The sequence below is a fragment of the Mytilus edulis genome, chromosome 11, assembly GCF_963676685.1.
Source record: "Mytilus edulis chromosome 11, xbMytEdul2.2, whole genome shotgun sequence".
NCBI classification, from domain to species: Eukaryota; Metazoa; Mollusca; class Bivalvia; order Mytilida; family Mytilidae; genus Mytilus; species Mytilus edulis.
In genome coordinates, this window is record NC_092354.1 from 41,317,179 (window position 1) to 41,338,919 (window position 21,741).

At 33.1% G+C, this 21,741-nt stretch overlaps 1 protein-coding gene across 3 annotated transcripts; it reads right to left on the minus strand.

Moving 5' to 3' along the window:
* Nucleotides 1-14,710: 14,710 nt before the first annotated feature.
* LOC139495588 (uncharacterized) lies at nucleotides 14,711-21,299 on the minus strand. Of its 3 annotated transcripts, none has more exons than XM_071283864.1 (3): nucleotides 21,017-21,131; nucleotides 20,249-20,340; nucleotides 14,711-19,916 (listed from the first exon to the last, which is right to left on the minus strand). In XM_071283864.1, the coding sequence occupies exon 3, from the start codon at nucleotides 19,914-19,916 to the stop codon at nucleotides 15,513-15,515; it is 4,404 nt and encodes a 1,467-aa protein (XP_071139965.1). In that variant the 5' UTR covers nucleotides 20,249-20,340; nucleotides 21,017-21,131; the 3' UTR covers nucleotides 14,711-15,512. The 3 variants fall into 3 exon arrangements, with proteins under 3 accessions (XP_071139965.1, XP_071139964.1, XP_071139963.1); XM_071283863.1 differs by having other exon boundaries at nucleotides 14,717-19,916; nucleotides 20,297-20,340; XM_071283862.1 differs by lacking the exon at nucleotides 20,249-20,340 and having other exon boundaries at nucleotides 14,717-19,916; nucleotides 21,017-21,299.
* Nucleotides 21,300-21,741: the final 442 nt, after the last annotated feature.

A 21,741-nucleotide genomic window follows, 5' to 3' on the forward strand; every position in this document is an offset into this window, starting at 1 on the left:
TGATGGATCTAATACGTATCTTCATCCTGGAAACGGGTCTTATTCTTCTATTGATATCACTATATGCGATCCCTCTCTGCTCCTGGATTATTCATGGCGTGTTCATGATGATCTATGTGGAAGTGATCACTTTCCAATAGTACTTGAACATCTTTTTACTTCTGCCCAACAGAGAGTTCCACGTTGGAAACTTGACAAAGCGGACTGGTCCTTGTTTGAGAATCTCTGTCAAGCGGAACTTCAGTCAAAGATGTTTGAGACTGTACATGATCCTTTAACTTTTAATACAGTTTTAACGTCAATTGCTGACAGAACTATTCCTAAGACCTCGGCAAATCCTAAATATCCCAGCAAACCATGGTTTGATGACGCTTGTGATCAAGCCATAGGTGACCGTAAAAAATCTGAAAGACGGTTCAGTCAACAACCAACGACGGAAAACTTGAGTAATTTCCGTATTTTGCGCGCTAAGGCACGGCGGACTTGTAGGCAAGCCCGACGAACATCCTGGAAAAAATTTGTCTCGGGGATTACATCTCGCACTCCGATGACAAAAGTTTGGAATATGGTAAATAAAATAAAAGGTAAAAATTCTAAAGCCACTGTAAAACATTTGAAAGACGGCAATGATTTATTAACATCTGAAAAGGATATTGCCAACAAGCTTGGTGAAACTTTTGCGAAATCTTCTTCTTGTAACAACTACAGAGAAGACTTTAAAAAAGTTAAAAAACAAAAAGAAAAAATTAAATTAAACTTTAAATCAAAAAATGGTGAAAATTTTAATAAACTATTTTCTCTTGAAGAACTTAAAACATCTCTGTCAAAAGCCCATGATACAGCTTGTGGGCCTGATAATATTCACTACCAACTCTTAAAACACTTGCCAGATTCCTCACTAGAAGCTCTCTTGCAGCTCATGAATAACATCTGGGAATCTGGTGATTTACCATCAATCTGGAAGCTTGCAACCGTCGTGCCTATTCCAAAACCAAGTAAGGATCATACGGATCCTATTAATTATCGACCAATTGCTCTTACCAGTTGTGTCTGTAAAACACTCGAACGGATGGTCAATGATCGCCTTGTTTGGTTCCTGGAATCCAATGGGCTATTAGCCAATATCCAGTGTGGATTCCGACAGGGCCGCAGTACTCTTGATCATCTTGTTCGATTCGAATCATTTGTCCGTAATGGTTTTGCGAAAAATGAACATGTGGTGTCGGTCTTTTTCGACCTTGAGAAGGCCTATGATACTGCATGGAAATATGGTATTTTAAAAGATCTATTTGATTTGGGGTTGAAAGGCAATATGCCTAATTTTATTTCTAATTTTCTCTCTAACAGACAATTTAATGTTAGAGTTAATTCGACCGTGTCTGATCTGTATGATCAAGAGATGGGTGTCCCTCAGGGCAGTATTTTATCTGTTACATTATTTAGTCTTAAAATCAACAGCCTTGTTGAAGTTTTAAAAAGTAATATTGAAGGTTCATTGTACGTTGATGATTTTTTAATATGTTACAGAGGCAAAAATATGAATAACATTGAAAGACAATTATGTCTTGGAAGAATTGAAAAATGGGCCTCTGAAAATGGTTTTAAATTTTCCACGTCAAAAACGGTCGGGATGCATTTTTGTAACAAAAGGAAATTGCATCTTGATCCAGAACTAACTTTGTACGGCAACCCAATTAAAATGGTTGATGAAACCAAATTTCTTGGCTTAATTTTCGATAAAAAGTTAACCTTTCTACCCCATATCAAAATGTTAAAAGCGAGATGTTTAAAAGCTTTAGATATTTTAAAAGTTGTCGGCAGCACTGAATGGGGTGCTGATCGCAAAACATTTTACTCAATTTATATAGATCTCTAGTTAGATCTAAACTAGATTATGGCTCTATAGTGTATGGCTCTGCAAGGAAGTCCTACATACAGATTCTCGATGCTGTGCATCACCAAGGTTTGCGTCTCTGTCTAGGCGCATTTAAAACCTCACCAGTTGAGAGTCTGTATGTAGAGGCTAATGAGCACTCACTCTCTGACAGACGTTTGAAGCTTGGACTTCAATATGCTGTCAAACTAAAAGCCCAGATAATCCTGCCTACAGCTGTTTTTAATCCGATTTATGAAGATATTTTTGCAAAACATGAAAATGAAATTCCTCCGTTAGGTATACGTTTAAAACCACATTTAGCTTCTTTTGATTTAAAATCTGTTGCTCAAGTTAAAACTTGCAAATGTCCTCCATGGGAACTTTCCAAGCCAAAAATGATATTTGATCTCCGTGAACACAATAAAAATAAAACAAATCCTCTTTTAATTCAGCAACACTATGCTGAAATTAAAGCCGATTATCTAGATTTTTCAACTGTCTATACTGATGGATCAAAAGATGGTGACAGAGTTGCATCTGCTGCTGTCTTCAGGGACAGAGCTGCAACCCTCCGTTTGCCATCTGATGCATCCATCTTTACTGCTGAAGCAGAAGCAATGATTTTGGCTTTGAAATTTGTTGCTTCTTCAGATAAATCCAAATTTATTATATGTTCGGATTCACTTTCATGCTTACAAGCTATACGAAATACTAAAATTAAAAACCCAACAATTCTCAAAATTTTATATGTAATGAGGAATTTAAAAATTCTTCTTAAGGAAATAATATTTCTATGGGTTCCGAGCCATGTTGGAATCCTTGGAAACACAGCTGTAGACCTTGAGGCAAAGAATACCCTGGGTGACCCTCTATCTAACTGTGATATACCATATACTGATTTTAAATCTAATATTAGAGAATATGTTTTTAATATATTGAAAAATAAATGGAGTAAAAAAGATGATAATAAATTGCATGAAATTAAACCTAATTTAGGCAAACCTTTTAATAATATTATGTGCAGAAAAGATCAGTGTGTTATTACTAGATGTCGTATTGGTCATACTAGAGTAACACACGAGTATCTTTTAAAAAATGAAGATGAACCACAATGTGTACCTTGCAACTGCAAGTATACTATTAAACATGTTTTAATTAATTGTATTGACTTTGCTGATATTCGTAAGAAGCATTTCAATGTCAATAATATGTATGATCTATTGAATAATGTTCCATTTACAAATATTGTTGCTTTTTTAAAAGAAATTGGAATTTATTATAGAATATAAGAATGTTATTATATTTAAATCGATTTAATTTTTATCACGTTATTTTACTGTTGATTTTTATTTGTATATAATAAATTTGCTTTAGTAAAGAATTTTAGTATATTGAAGGACTTTTTGTCTTATTGTAAAAATATGCTTTAAATTATAAAAATTATTCGAATTAGCTCTCGCCGCGATATAGCCTTTTTGTGCTAATGCGGCGTAAAGCAACCAACAATCAATCAATCAATAAACATAATTATGTTTGCTGTAGATAATTCAAACATCAATATGCAATACTTTAATTTGTAGGTCATCAATTTTCAAAGTAAACAAAGTCCAAGGGCTACATGAGATTGGGGAGAGAATCGTTTTTTCATTTTTTATGCAAAACTTTGTTTTGAGAATCTTCTTCCAAACCAGGAGCACCTCAATTTATGAGTAATTATCCACTAAAATAAACACTTAAAATGTAACATTTAGTATATGATAAGTAGCTATATATAGTCTTCCATTAAATCTAAATTGTTTGTACCAACATAATCATTGTAATGGTAACAAGAAAAAATTGAATTTCAAATGTTGCATTTTGTTGTTTAAACATATTTTTTCATGAAATTTTACAAATATTTTAAAATGTAGGATTTGGAAACAAGCTTCACAGTTTACATTACTCATACTGTTTTTTTTTATTAGTACCTGTACCCGTGTGATGAGAGTCTTAACTGGGAACTTTATCAATGGAAATTTAAAACTGAATAAATTTTTCAGTCCTAATTTTCTTGAGAAAAAAATTAAAAATCTTAAGAGTACTGTCACAAGAAATGGAAAATGGCCCTAGCCTCCAGTTTAGTCGTACACTATTAAGATTTCAAAAAATATTGTAGTTGTTGTTAAATGACCGAATTCAACTAGTTGAATTTTAGATAATTAACTATCAACTTTAATTGAATGTTTAGAGTTAGAAGATGCAGATCTCTTCCATTGGTCCAAATTGAATCCTAAACTAAAGAAACGAAATTACATTAAACAACAATTGATTTCAATATTGTCAACCTGTCTACATGTTTCTAGCTGTTCTTTTTTTCATTCTTTATATGAAAACTATCAAACGATACCCCCCCCCCCTCTCTAACAAAAATAGAAACAAGGGACGTCTTTCCCCTCAGAGCTATTCAGCTCTTTGATTCTGATGTCAGGAACCATGCCTCACAGCAAGGTTTTCAACTGGATAGAACACAAAACGTTCTATTGACTATCTTTGATGCCTTGGTCTCTTCATTTATGATGATTTATTGTGTTTTATGGGACACTAAACTCATGTTAAAACAAATATATATTGAGTTTTAATGAGGTTTTAGTCTTACTAGTATTTAAGTTCTGATGTGATTAACTGAAAATGTTTTATTTCTGTTGATAAGAGGCAGTACCAAAACATGTTGTCAGGTCAAATACATTTAGGGTTAAATGTTTAAATTTTAAACACTTTCCTTTACACGTTTATGAGAGGATCGTATAAGTATTTAGAATACGAACTAGTTTACAAATGCGTAAAGCAACTAACAATCACTCAATAATGTTTACAAATGCATAACACGTATAAATATTTTTAGCTTGATGTTTAGGCTCTAAACACATTTTTAGAGGGTAGTGTGACCTATTTATTTCTAACATTTACTTCATTTTTATCTATTGTGGATAGGTGTCTCATTGACAGCCATACCACATCTCCTTTCGCTGATTTTTGTTGTATATATTTTTTTCTGGATCCGAGAAAAAAGTGTAGAGGGAAACAAAACACTTTGGAGGAACCATACACAACTGCCATTGACCGTGGGGTCTTATGTTTGTGTTGCAAATGTAAAGACGAACTACTTCAGGAATGAGACCTGCTTTAATAGTCTCTCCAATACCACAATCACAGTAAGAAGTTTAGCCAATATTATTTCAACCTTCTAAGACTAGACATACATGGTGTTCAGTTGACAGTCCTCGCATTTGTGTAATTTGAAAGAACACTGTACATTAACTCATTTTTACTTAAACAACTTTCTATCTAACTATAAGGATATTTTCCAATTATAAAATCCTATGGAAGTTCATCACAATATGCCTTACATGTCTAACACTGTGTATATAAAAAATAAGAAATTGTATGATTGCCAATGAGATAACTCTCCACAAGAGACAAAATGTCACAGATATTAACAAGTATGCTTTGAAAAGAAAACTTAAATCTTATCATGGTGACAAAATCAACTTATGAAAAGCTACCTGTTTAAACATGTAAGTATAACTTTATATGCTCCTTATTATATTTCAGACTGAAGAAGCTCCAGCAGAGATTGAAATGCTGACAGTTGAAGGGTTTAGCTTGCAAGAAGATGTTCTCCTAGTGTGCACAGATGAGAGTGGAGATATAAAAGACTATCTCTGTGCCAGGTATCTTGTTGAGGCACTCTTCATCTTGGACTAGGAAGAAGATATAACCATAAGCATGTCCAACATCCTACCAGGTTCTGTAAGGGCAGAGATTGTACCAGGCACTTCAGAAGGAAGTAGAATAAACAGTAAAAGTCTTGTTTGATAGAATGTTTTTTGATAAAATAGTGATGACTACAAAATCATCTCCCACATATTATAATGTAAATGGGTAAATATCCATTGGTTTTTTAAATTGCCAACAGAGGAAAAATGTTTCCAACATAGATCTTAAATAATTATTTTCGTAAAGACATTTTACCTGTCCAACTTGATTATGTTATATGTCAACAACTGCACTCAATGTCTTTTTATTACAAATTTGGTTGAAACTCAGCAGATAAGTAAAATACCAGCAAAATGCCATATTCTGACCTATCTGGCTTTCAATTCAATGCTTTAGAAAAAAAAGGACTTTTTAAACTTTCTCACTTTTCTTTAGTCAACTTTACAAACTATTTATCTTTTAACATTAAACTTTATAACCAGGGTTGATTATTGCACTAAAAAAGCTTAATCCTTTGGATAGCATCACATTAATTGTTCTCGAGTTATACCCATTTTGGTGTAAAATTCAAGCAGGGACCTAATCTGTATGATAATATTGATAATTTATATGATTTAATTTGTTAATTGGAAAACATTCGTTTAGAACATATGATTATTGGAAAATAAGAAACAGATTGAATATGTGACAACGGTTATAAATATAATGTTTGTATTGTAAAGAACTATGTATATAGATGTTGAAATGTGAATGCCTGTTATGGTTTTTTATGTAAAAGAAGTATTTTATGTTTTGTTAATAAAAAAAAATCAGTGTATTGTGATCTTTATTCACATGTCTATAAGATCTAGTTACGACAGTTTTCTAAATTTTACCAAGCTTAATTTTTAGATACCATCAATTTAATTGTTCTTGAGTTATCCCATTTTATGAAAATTCAAGCAGGGACTTAATCTGTATCCAATGATTATGTTTTCAAAGTATATGACTATACTGTATATTAAAAAACATTCTTTAAGAACATGTGATTATTGGAAAACAAGGGAGAGAACTCAAATTGAATTAAATGTCATAAAGGTTATACATATGATGGGTGTATTGTAAAGAACTATGTATATAGATGTTGAAATGTGAATGCTGTTATGATTTTTTATGTAAAAGAATATATTATGTTTTGTTTATATAAAAAAATATCAGTATATTGTGATTATTGCAACTTTTCTCTACTCACATGTCTATAAGATTTGATAAAGACAGTCTTCTAAATTTATTCTGTTAATGTTTTTTTAAACAATTTTACAAAATATATTCTGTTAACTTTTCTAAATAATTTACACATTTTTTCATTTTGTTTTTAATATATTTGTTATTGTTGTTAGTCACAATTATGTGGGACATGATTTTCTTCTCAATAGAGTGCCATAATTGATGCAATGTTACATGACTGCAAGAAAGGTGCAGCTTATCCTATTATAATACCATTTGATACAAAATTATATGACTTGTCTAATTAGTTTATAGATCCTGTCAATATATATCATAAATAAGAAATAATGAACATCAGTATATACAACAAACATATATTGTTGTAAACACCATTAAAATATAGCTTGTTATACTAAGTGTCAAGTTAAGATCATTTACTCTCTTTACTGGTGTGTCAATTAAGAAAATATATAACTAACAAACAAGTTGAGTGCAGATACTCTTATACAAGAGTTACTTGTAAGAATTATAACACCCACTGCCAAGTTGACTGCAGTTATTGCTACTTTAGTGCTGAATATGAAATATTATAATAAACACAACAGTTGGGTGCACTGACACCTACCAAATGAGTCCCTTAATCTAAACATAGTATGATTATTCACAGATATAAAGTTGTATAAGTTACTTCTACAAAAAAGTGCCAAAAGAAATTAATATTTATTATTAACTGCCAAGTTTGAGACCATGACACCATGTATAAAGTGCCAATACATTATGTAATATAAGTAAATGCTAATTTATATAATTCACTACCAAGTTGGCGGTAGTAACTCCTTCTATGCCAAATAAATTATGTATGTTACTCAATGCTAAGTTATAGTTAAAAGTTATAATAAACTACCAAGTTGGCGGTAGTGACTCCTTTCTGTGCCAGTAATTTATGTCATACTACTTAATGCTACGTAATAGTTAACAATAGTATAATTCACTACCTAGTTGGCGGTAGTGACTCCTTTCAGTGCCAAATAGTTTAAGTCATACTCAAAGCTAAGTAATAGTTAACAATAGTATAATCCACTACCTAGTTGGCGGTAGTGACTCCTTTCAGTGCCAAATAGTTTAAGTCATACTCAAAGCTAAGTTAGAGTTCACAGTTGTATATTTCACTACCAAGTTGGCGGTAGTGACTCCTTTCAGTGCCAAATAGTTTAAGTCATACTCAAAGCTAAGTTAGAGTTCACAGTTGTATATTTCACTACCAAGTTGGCGGTAGTGACTCCTTTCAGTGCCAAATAGTTTAAGTCATATTCAAAGCTAAGTTTCAGTTCACAGTTCTATAATTAACTACCAAGTTGGCGGTAGTGACTCCATTCTGTGCCAAATAATTGATATCATATAACTCAATGCTTAGTTATAGTTCACAGTTCACAAACTCACAACCAAGTTGGCGGTAGTGACTCCTTTCTGTGCCAAATAATAGATGTCGTATAACTCAAAGCTAAGTTAGAGTTAACAGTTATATAATTCACTACCAAGTTGGTGGTAGTGATTTCTTCAAGTGTCAATCATTTATGTCATATAACTCCATGCTTATTTTTGTTACTTTTCTATAATTCACTACCAATTTGGCACTAGTCACTCTTTAAATGACGGTGCCATTTTTGTTATGTATGATTCCTTTACTATTATAATAGTGCTATAAATAATTATTTTCAATAGTATCATATAGTAAAACTACAACAAAACTACCATATTTTGCAATTTGTTTTGTGGTTATGTTGGATATGTCCTACGTCATAGTAGAAAATAATATAGAACATTTCTTTAATCATTTACCTGTATAGTTTTTGTAAAAGATCAGTTCACTTTGCTTCTTTATTGATGTCTTTATACACTTTTATTGTTGAAATTATGTTTTCATAATTAAAAGTTATTGATTTTTATGGTACTTTTGATATGAAACATATGTTTTGCTTTCAAACATTGAAAAAGATGTCAAATTAAAATTTCTTCATGCTTTACTCATACAGAAAATCTTTTTGTTTTGATAAAATGCCATTTCCATAAACATTATATTTTGTATTTACTTTTTTACTATTAATATACATTCTTATGCATAATGTAAAGCAAATAGTTAACATTATGTCATAACAATAATCCATCCGTATATGTTAAGGTGCAATAACATTTTCTATGCATGTAAACATATTATATACTTTACATAGACAACAGCTGTTTAGTGTCTTTAAATATCAGCTGTATTTGTGGTGAGGCTAGGAAACAAGGTGTGTGCGAGCTTTCAGCGAGCTACTACACCTGTTTCGAGCCGAATACAAAATACAGCTGATATTTAAAGACACTAAACAGTTATTGTCTTTATCCTGCAATTAATTCTGTATATTATTTGTGTTTTGAAAGACACAAAAACTAACATATTAAGCATTTATTTTCGATTTGTAATCCACTGAGGCCCGCGTAGTAATATCAAAATCACACATTACGCTGAAGATGGGTTCGCAAAAAAAGAATCTCGAATGGTGAACAATAATACATCGCTCAAGGTGAATAATTATCTATTTTAACATAACTAATTTCAACAGTAAAAACAAATAACAAAACATTGTCAAATTTGAAACAAAGGTGTACGAATTGTCCTACGCTTCAGACTTGACATTCACTGAACATGCATGCTGAAATTGACATGGTTGATTTTGTAACACAATCATACACATTCAAGTTTTGAAATCGACAATTGTCATCGTCATTGGAATGCAACTGGAATACACATTCTCAGGTCACACAGGTTCAAACAATACTCAGTCCGGCAGTGGGCGGAGCTTTAAAGCGATATCTGTAAAGTATACAGATACAGCATAACGATATCTGTAGGGCTGTATCTGTATAGTAGGACACCCAATTGCAGGATAAAAAGAAATGTTTGTTTACATTATTGTACATATGTTACAGAAAATAAATTGTTAAAACAACTTTATAATATTCTTTCCTGTTTACATATTGCCATCTATAATTCAATCGAACTACAAATTCATCTCTTAATTTGAAAGTATTGAAAACTATAACTATCTTTACAAGTAAATATATTTTGATTATTTCTCATAAAGAAGAATCAAAATGTTACAAAAAAAATCTGTCTTCATAAGATAATAAGATATGGTTTGATTGCCAATGAGTCAAGTATACATAATCAACCAAATAACATTATAATTTCCAACTATTAGTTAGCATATAGCCTTCAACAATGAACCCCTTCATATACCATGGTAAAAAGATAAAGCTCCTAAATTGCCTTATGTAAAATTGATTGATTGATTGTTGGTTGCTTTACGCCGCATTAGCACAAAAAGGCTATATCGCGGCGAGAGCTAATTCGAATATTTTAACAATTTGAAGCATATTTTTAAAATAAGACAAAAAGTCCTTCAATATACTAAAATTCTAGACTAAAGCAAATTGATTATTTACAAATAAAAATCAATATGATAATAAAATTATTAAAAGGTTTACCTATATTAGGTTTAATTTCATGTAATTTATTATCATCTTGTTTACTCCATTCATTTTTTAAAATATTAAACACATATTCTCTAAGATTTTAATAGATTCAGTATATGGTATATCACAGTTAGATAAAGGGTCACCCAGGGCATGCTTTGCCTCAAGGTCTACAGCTGTGTTTCCAAGGATTCCTACATGACTCGGAACCCATAGAATTATTATTTCTTTCAGAAGAATTTTTAAATTCCTCATTACATATAAAATTTGGAGAATTGTTGGGTTTTTAATTTTAGTATTTTGTATAGCTTGTAAGCATGAATATAGTTATCAAAGGTAGTGAATCAGAACATATAATAAATTTGGATTTATCTGAAGAAGCAATAAATTTCAAAGTTAAAATTATTGCTTCTGCTTCAGCAGTAAAGATGGATGCATCAGATGGCAAACGGAGAGTTGCAGCTCTGTCCCTGAAGACAGCAGCAGATGCAACTCTGTCGCCATCTTTTGATCCATCAGTATAGACAGTTGAAAAATCTGGATAATTGGCTTTAATTTCAGCATAGTGTTGCTGAATTAAAAGAGGATTTGTTTTATTTTTATTGTGTTCACGGAGATCAAATATCATTTTTGGTTTGGGAAGTTCCCATGGAGGACATTTGCAAATTTTAACTTGAGCAACAGATTTTAAATCAAAAGAAGCTAAATGTGGTTTTAAACGTATACCTAACGGAGGAATTTTATTTTCATGTTTTGAAAAAATATCTTCATAAATCGGATTAAAAACACAGCTGTAGGCAGGATTATCTGAATAGGCTTTTAGTTTGACAGCATATTGAAGTCCAAGCTGTTAGAGAGTGAGTGCTCATCAGCCTCTACATACACTCTCAACTGGTGAGGTTTTAAATGCGCCAAGACAGAGACGCAAACCCTGGTGATGCACAGCATCAAGAATCTGTATGTAGGACTTCCTTGCAGAGCCATACACTATAGAGCCATAATCAAGTTTAGATCTAACTAGAGATCTATATAAATTAAGTAAAATGTTGCGATCAGCACCCCAGTCAGTGCTGCCGACAACTTTTAAAATATCTAAAGCTTTTAAACATCTTGATTTTACCATTTTGATATGGGGTAGAAAGGTTAACTTTTTATCGAAAATTAACCCAAGAAATTTGGTTTCATCAACCATTTTAATTGGGTTGCCGTACAAAGTGAGTTCTGGATCAAGATGCAATTTCCTTTTGTTACGAAAATGCATCCCGACCGTTTTTGACGTGGAAAATTTAAAACCATTTTCCGAGGCCCATTTTTCAATTCTTTCAAGACATAATTGTAATTGTCTTTCTATGTTATTCATATTTTTGCCTCTGTAACATATTAAAAAATCATCAACGTACAATGAACCTTCAATATTACTTTTTAAAACTTCAACAAGGCTGTTGATTTTAAGACTAAATAATGTAACAGATAAAATACTGCCCTGAGGGACACCCATCTCTTGATCATACAGATCAGACATGGTCGAATTAACTCTAACATTAAATTGTCTGTTAGAGAGAAAATTAGAAATAAAATTAGGCATATTGCCTTTCAACCCCATATCAAATAGATCTTTTAAAATACCATATTTCCATGCAGTATCATAGGCCTTCTCAAGGTCGAAAAAGACCGACACCACATGTTCATTTTTCGCAAAACCATTACGGACAAATGATTCGAATCGAACAAGATGATCAAGAGTACTGCGGCCCTGTCGGAATCGCCTTATGTAAAAGATGATGATGATAAACAGCAACCATTGAAATACACACTTCTACATGTATAGTGTCAGCACATTCATATTGTTATAGCTTAATAATAGAAATAAGCTTATCAAGTTGTTTTTGGCATACTTAAGCTATATAATTATCCATCATAAAGTCAATAAATCCAATTGACTGAGAAGTAAGTATACATAAAAAAAAAGTACAATAATATACTTCATGCATACATAATGGTGATTTCATTTGATAGCTAGTAACAAAACTGTCTGAAAAAAACTACAGATTGATGATATAAACCTGCAACTATGATTAATAAACAACTTTAGTTACAATCTTTCCAGCAGTGCTATACAGCACGTTGATTCTATCAGGAAATGGAACAAGTACAACAATTACATCATATATCATCTGCTCAGGTTGGTATGAAAATACTGTGGATTCGTTTTAATTCATTGGGTCCAAATTTGTGTTGCTTTCGTGGGGCCATAGACAAAATATGTTTTGTCAGATGATCATGCATCAGAAGACTACGACAGTGATGATTTTTTTTAAATCAAAGCAGTTACCCTTGTACCGATCAACACTGTAGATGGTAAGAATAGCCGTCATGTATACGCAACAATGAACATTGTAGGTTACACAATCATGCCAGTCAGATTTCAATTAAACAGTGGTGCAACGTGTAACATTATAAATGGCAATGCACTGAAAAAATCAGGAATTAAAGAATTAAAGAAAACAAGCCAAGTCCTTAAAATGTACAAAAACACTACAATAAAACCACTTGGTACTTGCCAGGTGAAACTAATTAATCCGAAGAATGATGCTAAATTCAAATCAACACTTTTTGTGTTGACATGAATTGTCATTGATATTGTTATATTTAGAAATTTACTGTTTACAATTTTTTGATTTTTTTTAAATACTAAGGCTTTTCTACCTCAGGCATATATTACCTTAGCTGTATTTGGCAAAACTTTTAGGAATTTGGGTCCTCAATGCTCTTCAACTTTGTACTTTATTTGGCCTTTTTTTTAAAACTTTTTTGGATTCCTGCGTCACTGATGAGTCATTTGTAGACGAAACGCGCGTCTGGCGTATACTAAATTTAGTCATGGTATCTATGATGAGTTTATTTATATTCAAAGCAGAATTTATTGTAGTGAAAAAAATGTAAAATCACAAAAATACTGAACTTACAGGAAAATCACTTCGGAAAGTCCATAATCATATGGCAAAATCAAATAACAAAACGCATCAAAAACGAATGGACAAGAACTGTCATATTCCTGACTTGGTACAGGCATTTTCAAATGTAGAAAATGGTGGATTAAACCTGGTTCTATAGCGCTAACCCTCTCACTTTAATAACAGTCTCATCAAATTCCGTTATATTTACATTGATGCGTTAATTAAACAGACAAAATAAATAAAATAGTCTCAATATGGGTACATCAGTCATCATCGTATAACAATTCTAAAAGGAACACTTTAGGCAGCAACCATTTGATTTTCTTGGGGGAGCTATGGTTTTTTTTGGAAAAAAAGTTTGTTTCCAGGTTTTGGTGAAAAAGAATTTGTTTTGGACCCCGAGAAAAAAAAATTGTTTGTTTCACCCTCAGCTGCCACTATATGTAATGCTAAAATTGAAAGAAAAAATTGTTTTCGGTTTGTCGCTAAATTAATAGATTGTTCTTCGCCCCAGGCGAAAAAAAAAGTTTGCACAGAAAAAAAAACCATTTGTCGTTCAATGTGCATACAAACAATTTTAAAATTAACATAGGCAATGTTAGCATACAGGGTTAAAAAAATCAAAAGTATGTAAGAATAAATTTCAGAAATAGACCGAGATTTAAACTAGTCTAAATGTTATATATAGTATTGATAAGAATTTAAAAACAGTTGATTCCACTACGCGATTGAATGATTTAGACGTTTGTGGTTCAACGTATATAGTACTTCATAATAGAAATATATCATAATGACATATAATAGAAGAATATCATACTGACGGGATCTTTAAAAGTACAGAGTCACGTTATAAGAACAAAAGAAATACAAAAAGTTGCATATACAAAACAAACCACTAAAAAATGAAAGCTGATACAAGCACGTTGACGAGATGTACAAGTACCGAGCCACGTCAAACGGATATCACATAAAACAATTCAACAGTAAAAGTAACATTAATAATAGAACAAAGACAAATGAAAGAACAACAAAACACGTTGTTAAGATGATAAACAACATCAGTACGCAGAATCTATACATCAAGACCATCGTGTAACATTTGAGAAGTTGATACGGAATATTTATCAACAAGGTCTTGGTACCTTCCGATGAACTTTTTTAGAAAAAGGAAGAGACGTTCTTTGACATACCCCTGGTTCATCAACTTTCTACTCAGACACTGATGACGTTTTACAAAGTCTGAGTAGGAGCTGCAAGCTTTTGAATATCGAATAAGTTGGGAAATATATATTCCATATGCAGGTGAAGTTGGTATATTGCTACTAAGGTGGGGAAAATTTATAATTTCAAAAATAAAATCGTCTCGTTTGTCATAAATTCTGGTACTGAGATGACTGTATAATAGTCCAGGGAATCTGAGGTGAAAAATGGCTCAACCTCAAAGTAATTGCAACAGAAATAATTTATATCAATTTTGTTTCATTGGATACCTGTTAGTGACATATTAAAAATCGGCGTTTCACAGACCACGGGAAATTGGTGTTTTGGGGGTAAAATGGGGATTTTTATGTAAAAATCGCTAAAAACTGGAAAAAATGATTTTTTTTTTTAATTTTTACTCAAAGTCCCTATTTTTTTCAGAAAACGTTTCAATCATATGTATCATCGTGATCAAATATTAAAAATGCATAGTCTTCAGGTTTTTTTTCCAAAAAACGCTGATTTTGAATAGAAAATCGCTGAAAACTGGAAAAAATGAATTTTTTTTTAAATTTTTACTCGAAGTCCCTATTTTTTTTCGGAAACTTTGCAATTATATGTATTATCGTGATGAAATCTTAAAAATGCATAGCCGTAAGTTTTTTTTGGAGAAAAAACGCTGATTTTAAATAGAAAATCGCTGAAAACTGGAAAATTTATAAACCTAAAAATTAAAAAAAAAATCATCTCGAATATTAACTAGAAGAATTTTAATCCCTCAAAGAAAGAATAGACTTCAACAGAAACATCGTATTCATTATTTTGACACATTAATGTAGTTTGAATAAAAAAAAAAAAAGTTACAGAAGAGGGAGACCAAATACAATATTTCTGAATTCACATTGTCATAAAAATAAATCTTATAAAAGCAAAATTTCGTTCAAAGTTTTTGCTTAAATGTTATAGAGTCACATCACCAACCAATCATGTATATGTAAGAATTAAATGTCACTATCGTCCTCGTCTTCATGAATCTCAAGTACTTTACAGTTTGAACAGTTCAGTCCCTTACATTCGCTACATGCTGAGCTACAGTCAAGACCGTTTTTTCTACAAGTGCATCTGCGTGTATCGCAACCAGATTTGCATTTACATCTAATCACGTGCAATAAATTATCTGGAGCTGGAGGCAAAATTGTTCTAATTGGACAAAGTGATGTACCTTGTAGAACCCATCCCCAGTCTGATGGACTTAACATATGGACAGAGTCATTTGTCCATTCTTGGATCTGATAATATGCACGCTTGCAGTGCTGAGACGCTGCTTCTGAGGTAGGTGGCAAGGACTGAACATGTACACAAGACAAAGAATTGGTAAGAACTTTATGGTTAAATTTTCTGTAGCGTAACTGGTCTAAGCTTTCTCCTGTCTCACCTCCGTATAATATAACAAGAGCTGACTGTCCTGATTGTATAACATCATCTGACGTTGCATCTTGTTTTAAAAATACTGAAGCTAACTCTCTAAAAAAGGCATTCTCACGCAACCGCTTTAGTCCTTCCTTCTTCCCTATACCGTAAAGTCTAGATGTCGTGTCACACCCTGTGATAGCATGAATAAATGGTAACAAATCGACTATTTCATTTCCAAGCAACTCTTTAGTCTTTTTAATGTCCCATACTTTAGACTTTCGAATTTTATCGGATTGAAAAACCAATGGTTTAGAATTTTCCTCTGCATGGAAAAGCAGTAGTATGAGAACATCAGTGTCTTCACCAACGACAACGGTAGGGTAACAAGATGCATATCGTACAGCAGTTGATGCAATAAGAACATCAGCATCAGCAGCAGCTTGAAGAGAAATAAATCCTTCATTATCCATTTTATTACAAAGCATATTGATAAAGTTTTGCTTGTTTTCTCCATTAGCTAAGAAAATTTCCTTCTTTGATTTAAACGGTGTGCTATCTTTGAATGAGATGTGTGTACCAGTCACACCTTTCGATCTCCGTTCATGTACATGATCTTTTGTCGTTGGTCCGGAACCATACCCATCAAAGACAATTATTGGAATGGGATATCTGTTATTAATATGGTCGATGTATAACTGACATATTTCTGCAAATGTCGCACCTTTTTTCCATGGGATTCGCTGTATCAAGGAACCACCGTCGATTACGTGGCGAACATCGGTACCAAGGTCATCTGAAAATACACAACTTCCCGTGTTCCATATTTCATCTGCCAATGTTGATTTCTGTGCCTGTCGCATCAACCCAGACGGTTCAAACAAAGCAGCTGGTACAGCGCTTAGTTCGTACTTAAAGACTTGAGATACATCTGGAAACATGGTATTAGCAGTAGTAACTAGTCGTTGAAACAACAATTGTGGATCGACAGATATTTCTTCATTATCTACTTTGATATTTAATTTTGAAGATAGAGTTGTTACTTGGTTTTTTCTTTTGAATACAAACTCGTCAATACATTTACCTTCCATTGACGATATTATATTGTGTCCTATGACCAGTGCATTGTCAGAATTTACGTTGCTGTCGCCAGTTGCTCCTGTTTCGATGTTCCTCAGATTTTTATCGATAGAAAATGGACTTCTTTCTCCAAGAAAGTCAAGAAAGGTTGTTGTGTCTTTGGTATCCCGTACCTTCCTTGGAATGCACATTTCTTTGTGCTGTTCGCTCGTTTCAAAATTTACACCAGTTACTTGTTGCATGGCCTCATTCATCTGAATACACTGTGGCATAGACAAAATCCACAATGATCTCTGCGCATCTGTCATCCCTCGACCTCTGGTGAGACCTCCAGTTGTTTTAATGCATCTCATCAGAACTTGCTCTATGATCAGATCCGATGATAAACCTGACCAAAACCGATCACTTCTTCTCATCACATGGAAGCCTGACATGAGAGCTTCGTTTATTGCAGGATTTGTTCTTGATAACCCATGCATTTGCTGCAGGTAAACATACGCAGATTTTAGATATAAGTTATGTCCTGCAGCAGCAAAGTATGGTAACATCTTTTGAATGGTTTGAAGATGAAGGGTCCAGTTTCCAGTTCTTTCAGCTTTGATGAAATTACGCAGCAAGTCCACCATATCCATATATAGAAACCATAGTTGAGCTGTCCGGTTTTCGATATGTGATTTTCTAAAAGTTGATATACTGTCGCGTATTTTTCTCAATACCTCATTCTGATCAAGGGTGTCTACTTGAAGATGTCGTTCGAGGATTTCATCAAAAATATAACTCAATTTATTTAAATCCTGGATAAAAGTGTTTTCATTGTGAATTTCAGAGTCTTCAAGAGAAGAAAGATGTTCTACATTTTCAGTGTCATGATCTTTCAAGACAGTGGAAGATACATGAAAATGTTCGCACAACAATAATGAAGTTAAAGCATTGTAAATCAAGAAATGACCACGCACTGCTCTCGCAACTGCCTTTCCGGTAAACATATGCGTAACAGCGTTAGGTGCATAGACAGTTTCCATGAGCTCTGCAAGTCCAGATCCGCTCATAATATTACCAATGGAACCAAGAAAGCTCATTTCGAGATGAAAACCTCCTAATCTAAGAACTATCGATTTCAAGTCGCTGTCCTTTGGTTCGTTGTCAATAATTGTAAGAGCTTTCCAATAAAGCGGTTGGTCAAATGTAAGCATAGGATTAGCTCTGTACTTAAACGCTTCGTTACATACGAACTTCATGGTCGAAAAGATACATGAAAGGTTTCCCGGCTCAAGGTCTATCATAGGCAAAAATACAATTGTCGATTTACCAGGGTATGCTCCATCTTGCACTAAATTACACATTGCTGACCACCCAATCCTTTTCTTTGGCCAAAGAGTACTACAGAGAAGACTGATGTTATCAGGTAACGCACCCGACTGTTGCGCTGCAAGTGATTCGAATTTTAAACTAAGTTTTGATGTTCGGTCAAAGTTGTATTGATGGAGATCGATTTTCCCTATTTGTTTTATATCGTCAAGCGAAACATTTAATCTCTGCACAATAGTTTTGTGGTTATATCCTGGTGTGATGCCTGCTATTATCCCCATTCCATGGAATGTCCCATGACCGTCAAGTGTTCTGATGTTATGGTCCACATTATCTGCCACGTGTTGAATACATCTCCCTTCAAGGTCTTGCGGAGAATCATCACCTTGAAGAGCAGAATTCACGCCGTGTTTTTGAACTTCCTTATAAGATGATGAAAAGCCAAGTTGGTATAAGGTATCGAGAAGGAATTTTGAACCAAAATGGTGATGCATTTGAACTCCTAGACCTAGCTGTAAAGGGGCAATCAGAGATCTTGGTCTTGTGGCTTGCATGATAGACTGGCCAATGGCTGCCACTTTAAGATCGCAATCTTTTTCAGAAAATATTCCACCAAGTAGCTGTTTAAGACTGTCAGGTAAGTATGCGATGTTTTCCTCACAAGATGCTATTGTAGCTGGTGATGGATACACCGCCCTTGAAAATTCCATTGATTTTATATCAGATTTGATCAGTTTAGCTGCTGTTTTGATAATATCTCTTTTTTCTGTTTCAGGATCGGAAGTTTTTTGACTCTGATGAAATTCTTGCAGAAGAACAGATGCCGTTTTACGAAGAGTGACCACATTTGGTTTTCCACAGACGTCGGTAATAAAAGCTTCATCACCAAAGTGTGTTTTGATCTTTGATTTCATGTGTACTGTTGTGTATGCCAGATCTCCACAAAACTGTGTCATTTGATGAACGAGGTCGTTTACTGTCAATTGGTCTTCTTCATTTTCTAGCAAGTAATCCATGGTTTTTAGAAAAGCTGTATTTGCTTCAGTGTGATCTGGTCTACCTTGCTTTTTTCGTTTTTGCTCTGGTGTTCCACCAATTGGTATATTTTTCCCTGTCCTGAAGTTGACGCTACATTTCTGATGGTAAATAGCATCTGCTGCAGGTAAGTCTTGTGCATATTCAAGTTTTGCCAAAACGTCAGCAGCCCATGAATCTTTTCTGTCTTTGCATATTGCATCAATTTTCTGTTGGAATTCAAAAGTTCTCACTGGATATACTTCTATTCCATATTTTCTATCTGACATTTGCGCTGACTGTCCACAAAACAAACAGTGTTCTCTAAAATCAAAATACTGTGATGATCGCGTTAGTCGATCAAATCTATCGTTATCAGTATTCTCTTTACCAATTTTCTGAATCTCTTTAGCATTAGTATATTTTTTTCGACATTCTTGGTGTAGTATTTGGCCGGCTACAACAAATACGTTTTGATGTCTATGTTTGCTGCTTACTTCATTGATTGTTTTTGCACCTTTTTCTCTTATCGTTATCAGAACTTGCCCATTCTCCAAAGGTTCGTTGCATATCACACAGTTACTTCCAGACATCTGAAATGAATGAAGAATATAATTTAGTTTCAAAGCAAAGAAAAGAATTATTTGTTTAGTTCACGCTCTACACATTGTTAATAAAACTTTACAATTGATATCATTAAAATAATGTCATGTTTAATCACTGTAGTTCGTAACTGGATGCAAATCGAATTCGCTAGTTTTAATACTCAATTCTGCAGTTTTTCAAAATTTGTTTGACGGTTATATTATGTTCTAATTGCTTAACAGTGAACATGATCGCGTGGGCAAACATACGGATGGTCATATAAAAAAGAATAAGCTTCATCATTCAACTTCAAAGAAATATATATTTGCATGAAACTTACTATCACTCAATTTTGCTGCTCTAGTAGTGGTATAAACGGATAAATAACCATTGCTTTCTTTTTTCGGACTTCTCTTCGATCACCATTTCATCCTGAAACAGAAAGTTTTGATTTTTCAATCACAACCATATAAAAATTTAATTTGATTAAAAGTAAAATTACATTATTAGCCCATGAATAGGTTAATTAAAAACAATAAAGGTATTTCATATTTTATTTGCAAAGTAAACAGTAAAAAACAATGTTATCCACACTGTTAAAATTTTTAAAAAATGGTCAATTTAAACATAAGTTATATATGATCCATAAACCGTACTCCTGGCGGCCAACCAAGGATAATAGAACGCCTAACACCACAGTGCGTACAGCTGGTCATTATAAGATACTTAAAAACAACAACAAAGATTACTACAAAAGCATTTATAGGAATGAAAATACAAATACTTGTTTTAACTCGTTCATTCTTTGTGTCACAAACGGCGTTCCATACTTTTTTTATTTTTGACGTAACCTCCCTATAAAATGTCGTTTTTTCAGTGAAAAGCGTTGGTAAACAGTTATTATACATTTAAAACAATTTCCAAGACTAGGAAACATGATTTATTGTAATAAATCAATGTAAAAAATGATGGAATTGAAAATGACAAGTGAAGGGGGAATACGGCAAAATAATGCAACTGGGGGGAAACAAATACTTTTTTAAAGATTCAAAACATGATAAATGTATTTATTTTTATACATTTATTATAATAGTCAAGCGTTACTCACCAGTTTTAAGTTCCACTGGGTCAAATCCAAGTCAAAAACAAATGCCGCTTGTTGACATATTGTAGTTGCAGTGTACAAGTTATTTCCCTTTTGACGTATGGCGCGCATTACGTTGCATGAAATTCAGTAGAATTTTACCTTTTTAATTCTCATAAATTATACAACTTTGCCGTGGTCCGATTTTTGCCGATTTTTGATATGTTAATAATATAGTTGTAATCTTCGTTTTTCATGAAAAAATAATTCTGTTGCAATTTGTTTGAGGTTAAACCCCAGATTCTCTGGACTATAAGTCAAATTCGAGATATTAGTCTAAAATTGAGGCGGAGGAAGCCGTGTCTGTTGTTTCTTTAATCTCTTGTTCTGGGGGATATATTAATGGAACCCAATCAGTAAAGTTCGGGTTGTTTATGGAAAGAACATCATCAATATATCTGAAAGTGAAATTCAATAATCTGGCTTCTTTGATCCTCTTGTTTTGACAAGTGTCTGGAGGAACTCCGATTCATATGAAAATAAGAAGAGGTCGGCAAGAAGAGGCGCACAGTTTGTTCCCATAGGAATGCCGACAATTTGTTAGAAAAGTCTACCTCCAAACTCAACAAATATGTTGTCGATGAGAAACTTCAGCATACTGACCACTTGTTCTTCTGTGTAGTATGTTTTACCTTTTTGTTTGCCACTATTAACGAAATATGCCTTATGAAATCCCAAAGTAATCAATT